Source organism: Anarrhichthys ocellatus, unplaced genomic scaffold (assembly GCF_004355925.1).
Source record: "Anarrhichthys ocellatus isolate YVR2014 unplaced genomic scaffold, GSC_Weel_1.0 scaffold2996, whole genome shotgun sequence".
Lineage (NCBI taxonomy): Eukaryota > Metazoa > Chordata > Actinopteri > Perciformes > Anarhichadidae > Anarrhichthys > Anarrhichthys ocellatus.
The window spans coordinates 1-6,397 of record NW_022282970.1 but is presented as its reverse complement, the minus strand read 5'-3'; the positions used below and the strand labels follow the sequence as shown (position 1 = coordinate 6,397).

At 50.0% G+C, this 6,397-nt stretch overlaps 1 protein-coding gene across 1 annotated transcript; it reads right to left on the bottom strand.

The window, feature by feature from the left end:
* Positions 1–1,809: 1,809 nt before the first annotated feature.
* LOC116378684 (ras-responsive element-binding protein 1-like) lies at positions 1,810–6,313 on the bottom strand (the record flags this gene model as incomplete). Its single annotated transcript, XM_031840594.1, has 6 exons — positions 1,810–2,193; positions 2,558–2,752; positions 2,836–3,017; positions 3,452–5,159; positions 5,287–5,755; positions 5,978–6,313. Coding segments are annotated over 6 exons (3,147 nt in total), but the record flags the coding sequence as incomplete, so codon positions are not given.
* Between the last annotated feature and the right edge of the window lie 84 nt (positions 6,314–6,397).

The following is a 6,397-nucleotide window of genomic DNA, read 5'->3' as shown; positions in this document are numbered from 1 at the left end:
TACACAACCAATACACAACCAATACACAACCAATACACAACCAATACTGTATATAGACAATATACAACCAATACACAACCAATACTGTATATAGCTAATATACAACCAATACACAACCAATACACAGCCAATACACAACCAATATATAACTAATACACAACCAATACACAACCAATACACAACCAATATATAACTAATACACAACCAATACAACCAATATATAACTACTACACAACCAATACACAACCAATACAACCAATATATAACTAATACACAACCAATACACAACCAATACTGTATATAACCAATATACAACCAATACACAACCAATACACAACCAATATATAACCAATACACAACCAATACACAACTAATACACGACCAATACCCAACCAATATATAACCAATATACAACCAATATACAACCAATACACAACCAATATACAACCAATACACAACCAATACACAACCAATATACAACCAATATACAACCAATAGGGCGACTGTGGCTAAGTGGATAGCAGGGCCATCTTTCAATCAGAGGATTGGCAGTTCGATCCCCGGCTCCGGCTCCGCTAGTCGCATGTCGATGTGTCCTTGAGCAAGACACTTAACCCCAAAATTGCTCCCATAGTTGTGCCTACGGTGTAGAAATGTGATAGACTCTGAATTGTAAGTCGCTTTGGATAAAAGCGTCTGCTAAATGACTGTAATGTAATGTAATATACAACCAATACACAATATTGATCAGGAAGATCAAAATCAGGACTCCTGAGATAAAAATATTTGTAACTTTTACTTCACCTAAATTATGAACTATTTAATTAATAGTTATTAATTATTATTAGTGCTGGGCAATGATTAAAATATCTAATCGTGATTAAACGCATGGATTTTTTGCGATTAATCGCATCGTTATGGCAAAGTTCAATAATGAATTAAAAAGTAGTGTATTGTGCACTTTTATTTTGAAAGTACTGCTATATGAACAAAAGGTCAATAACATTTGGTTTGTAAACACTTTAAACACATCAGGTTCTTTTTAACAGCAGTATTCTCTTTACACAGCAGCAGTTAAACAGTTATAATGATTCTGATCATAGATATTCAGCCGGTGTTCACAACTTTATCTTCATGTGTGTAAGAGATGATATTTAAATATACACCTTGAAAACTGCAAACCTATCTACTTCTTTTTATGTTTGTTAAATTCTCAGTAGTGATAACTAAATGATGCTTATTATACATATTACAAACAAAACACTTTAAAAACTCGACAATATGTATTTTAATATTGTCACTGTTGTAAATTATTTGATTGCATGATTTACTTTTATTGTGAAGAGCATGAAAACGGAAGTGCTTTTACTTTGAAGAGACAGGAAGTAGAATGATACGTGTTCTTGATGCTAACAATGATGATAAGCAGAAAACCACATATCGGGTGCAAGAGCCCTTTGTGTTCACTGTAACACTGTAACACTGCAGTTCAGACAGTAAAGTGTTCCGTTCAAACAAGACGTGTCGTGTGTGTGTGTGTGTGTGTGTGTGTGTGTGCGTGTGTGTGTGTGTGTGTTTGTGAGACAAGAGTGAAGGACGATGACGCAGTGTAGGAGGGGTTCTGGACCCGGGGGGAGAAGGAAGTGACGCCACACAAACACAGCTGTTCACTGCTTGCTGCCTGGTTCTTGTGTTAAAAATGTCGCTTAATAATAAATAAATAAAAAACTGCGTTAACGCGCGATAATAACGCGTTAACTTGCCCAGCACTAATATTACATATTTATTATTAATTAATTAATTACTTATTTAATTATTAAAATAACGTGACAGGTTTTTGACTGATAATAATGAAATAAATAAAACTATTTATGAAGCACATTTTATACGTGTTAGAGAAAAGTGATTAAAAATGATAAAATGAAGAGTAAATAAATTAAAATGAACTAAAACTTCTGGATCTGTCACTTTGAATCTTAATTAAACTTCCGTCTCTTTTCATTTTAAATGGTAGACTTTGGCGTTTCTGACCTGCGCTCTCGTGCGATCCTTCGTCTCCGTCCTTCTTGCCGAGGGTGCCGTTGCGCCGCAGCGTTCGGTGCGTCACGCCGTGTTTCCTCAGCAGGTGGCGCTCACAGTTGGATTTGGTGGAGAAAAAGGCGTCGCACTTGGGACACGGGAACGGTTTCTGACCTGAGGAGAGACGGGGGGTTTCAGGGGGACGAACGTCAGGCCAACAGCGCTCTTATTTTGAAATTGAAGTTCGATTTTTTTTAATGAACTTTTCCAATAAAGAAGTTAATGTTACAGTAAAAGCTACCTCTAGTAGCTAATAGAAATAAAGACAAACCAACAAAAAGTATATTTTCTCATTTAGCAAACTTCATAGAAATACTAGTTGATTAAAAGTCCTTCTTGTGATTAGAGACTCTGCAGAGTTAACGTTCATCAGGAACTTCTATTCAGTCAAATGAGGCTTTGTCTGACTTTCTGCTAACATTTAACAAACCTCTGCCCAGATGTGTGTGTGTGTGTGTGTGTGTGTGTGTGTATTTACCGGTGTGGGTCAGCATGTGTCTCTGCAGCGAGCTGGCCCAGGGGAACACTCGTGGGCAGAAGGGGCAGGTCATCTTCTGGACTGAGTTGGAGTAGGCGTTCTTCTTCCCTTTGGGCTGCGGCCCCACCGGCGCCGGCTTCACCTCCTCCCTAGCTCCTCCCTCCTTGTCCTCGCCTCCTCCTGCTCGGTTTAGGTCTGTTCACAGGGAGAAAGGGTTTTAGCCTCAGGTTGTCTTTTTTTTAATCATCAGACCTGAGCTCAGCTGTCCGTCCTCTCACCTCTCTTTCCTCCCAGGTCTGCAGCTCCGTTCTGCAGGTAGGTGCTGAACTTGTTGGCGTCGGTGGTGGCGAGCATCTTCTCCACGCTGGCGAACTCGCCGCTGGACTCCAGGTCGATGCTGCCGCTCAGGACGGCCTTCTCCTTCACCGCCAGAGCAGCATGCTTCTTCCTGGACCGCTTTCTGTCAGACAAACACACAATAACATTTTATTTACTTTACTTTGGCGCCACCTGGTGGTACAATCAGGAATCATCATGTCATTTACAGAGAAAAGTAGGAACCAAACAGGAAGTTAGAAGACCTTCTTTTCCCTCTCAGGCTCCTACAACTGTTTCTCTTTGGTTCCTTATTTACAGTTTTTTCCTGAAAAAGACTTGACTACGAACTCATTAATGATTTGATCTATAAAATGTGGTAAAACAGTAAAATAATGTAAAACGGACAGAAAGCAAAACCTTCCTCACATTATAGAACCTGTAATGATTGAGTACTTTTGTAATTGATTCATAAACTAATTGTAATAAAGGATTATTTATCCTGCGAAAGTTAAACAGACATATAAAGAGCTCTGAGTTATTTGAATGATTGATTAGTTATGAGTGAAGCTCACAGACCTGGAGGAGCCCTCAGACGGTTCCTCGCTCTGCGTCTCCAGGACAGACGAGGGTCCCGGGACGTCTGCAGCCGAGTCGACCAGAGATGGAGCGACGGGTTTCACCTCCTCTCTCTTCAGCAGGTCCGGCGCTCCGGAGACGGAGTGGATGATCTGAGCGATGGAGGCCAGAGGGGGGAGCTCCTTGAGGGCGGAGGAGGAGGGCGGTTTGGGGAGCAAGGGTTTGAGGCGCTGGGCTCGCGCGGAGTTGGGGAGGGAGGCCAGGGGAGGGGTGGATCCAGGGGGCAGCTGGTAGCAGCCCAGCTGTGGGTGGGGGTGCAGAGGAGGCAGGATGCTCGCCGCCTTCTCCTCCTTGGACAGAGCGAGAGCCTGCTGCTCCACGATGCTGATGCCGCTCGGCTCCACCTTGATCTCCCTCTTGTCCCTCGTCTCCCGCTCCTCCCCCCTCCGCTGCCTCTTGCTGGGGACGGACAGGTCAATGGGCTGGTCCAGGACGGAGCAGTCGAAGCTGGGGGAGACGCTCTCCAGTTTGACACCGGGGGACCCCGCCAGGCTGCCACTGCCGCTGGCGCTGCTGGCGCTGCCAGCACCAGCAGTGCGACCCTTGGCGGAGAAGTCCAGCGGTTGGTCCAAGTCGGCGGCGTAAACCGCGTTGGTCAGCTCCTCCACCTTCACGGCGTGGAGCGCCGTAATCGAAGGCTGACCAAACCCGTTCTGCGTCGTGGGAGCTGCTCGGGCGGCGGTCACGGTGGGCGCGCCGGCAGGAAGCAGCGTGGCGATGTGGTCTTCGATCTCCCTCTCCTGCACCTCGGGGTGCTGCTTCAGCAGGTGGTGGATGCAGTTGCGTTTGGCCAGGAAAGCGGCGCCGCAGCGCCGGCACTCGAAGGGCTTCCTCTGGCAGCCATTGTGCGTGCGCAGGTGGATCTGCAGCGCCCGGTATGTCTTCAGGTCCTCGCCGCAGAACCGGCACGTGGTCTCGGCTCCGGTGCAGCCCGTCTCCGTGTCCTGGTTGGTGGTGGTGGTGGTGGTGATCGGCGTGGCGAGGCTGCCCGTGGTGGTGGAGGTGACGTACTTGATGTTTCTCTCGATCTCCTTCCTCGAGGTCTTGGCGTGCTTCTTCCTGAGGTGGCGCTCGCAGTTGGCCTTGACGGTGAACGGGTAGTGGCAGACGCGGCAGACGTACGGCCGCTCGCCGCTGTGCGTCCGCAGGTGTCGGATCAGCGTGGCTTTGTCCGGCGCCACGTAGTCGCAGATGTTGCACTGGTGCGGGAGGATGCCGAGGTGGAAGCGCATGTGGGCCTGCAGTACGCCGGAGAACGAGAACACCTGGTCGCAGAACCGGCACGGGAACGAGCCTTTAGCCGAGCCGGCGTTGCTCCCGCCTTTGGCTCCCGGCTTTCTCCCGCTAAGCCCCGCCTCCTCGTGCCCTGCCGTGGTGGCGGCCGGCGGCGAATCGGACACAGGCGTGTGGGCGTCGCCCATGCACTCTGCGTCCAGCTGCCCTCCGTTCCCGGCTGAGGAAGAGGATGAGGACGATGAGGAGGGCGTTTTGAAGAGAGTCGGGGTGGGAGGCGGCAGGCTGGGGCTGATGCAGCCCAGCGAGGCCTGGCCGGGGCCGGGGGGGGGGGGGGGAGTGGTCGCTGTGAGGCTGGAGCGAGGGGTGATGGGAGGTTTGGGCTTCAACGGGGGCATCGCCTTCTGGACTTGACCTGCAGGAGGAAGAAACAAGAGTTTCTTTGGTGATTCTACCGTCAAATCTGTTCACAAACTAACTGATTGGCTGATCGATCGATCGATTGATTGATTGACAGCTCCGGGGGGGGGGGCGACACCCACCTTGACCTCCGGCGAATCCCGGAGCTTTGGCCAGCGGCGGGAGCGTCAGTCCCATCTGATTGGGCGCCGCGCTCGCCACTCTGAGGATCTGCTGGATGTCGGCCAGCTCCATGAGCCCGGCTCCTCTGGCCTCACCGGGTTTGAACCCCGACGAGGCTGCGCCGGCGGTCGCGGCGCCGCCACCGTCGGGCTGCAGGAGGAAGCCACTCTGGAAGGGCTGCAGGGAGAGCAGGCTCATGGCCTCCCTCTGGGAGAGGCCCTGCAGGGCGGAGGCGGAGCCAGAGGCCTCCAGCAGCGGGATGCTGAGGGCTGCCAGACCGCCCATTCCTAGAGTCAGACCCAGACCACCGGACAGGTAGGCCGAGGCCGGCTCCTGGGGGAGGCTGGAGGACGGCGGCTCCACGTGGATCACCTTGATGCTGTCCAGGTGGGCTTGATGGATCTCGTCGTCCGTGGGTCCAGACTTCACCTGAGAAACAAACACAGCGTCCATCAGAGGACGGAGCCTGGAACCCCAGAACCCACCGGCAAGATGGAGGAGCATGTTTCCTTCAAACAATCGCCAAAACTACACCGTTTATCAGCCAGAAGCTGTGAGCACTGTCATAATTTCGGCAGATTATCATCTTTCCGAAGTCATTTGTCATTTGAAAATCAAGACCACAGAGAGAAAAATGTGAAAGAAAATTACCTTAGAAAAGTGCCGGAGACCCAACGCCTCCAGGAAGCTGTGCTGCTCCGAGAGTTTTTTCTCAACATCTGGACTGTCGACGCTGTTTTCTGCAGCTCCATCTTCATCTTCATCTTCCTCTTCCTCCTCCTCCTCCTCCTCCTCCTCTTCTTCCTCCTCCTCCTCCTCTTCAATCTCCTCAATCTCCATGTCCCGTGTGTCAGAGGGTCTATCGGGGTGTGAGATGGTTTTATGGAGGTCCAGGGCCGAGCGGAGCGGAAACGCCTTGTCGCAGCAATCGCAGACGAACCGGTGGAACTTGCTGATACAGCGACGAAGGTTTGTCTCACACCAGACCTGCAGAGAGAGAGAGAGAGAGTGAGAGAGAGAGGGTGGGGGGGGGGGGTTAATTCTGACCCTTTAAAAACCTGACGTTGTGTC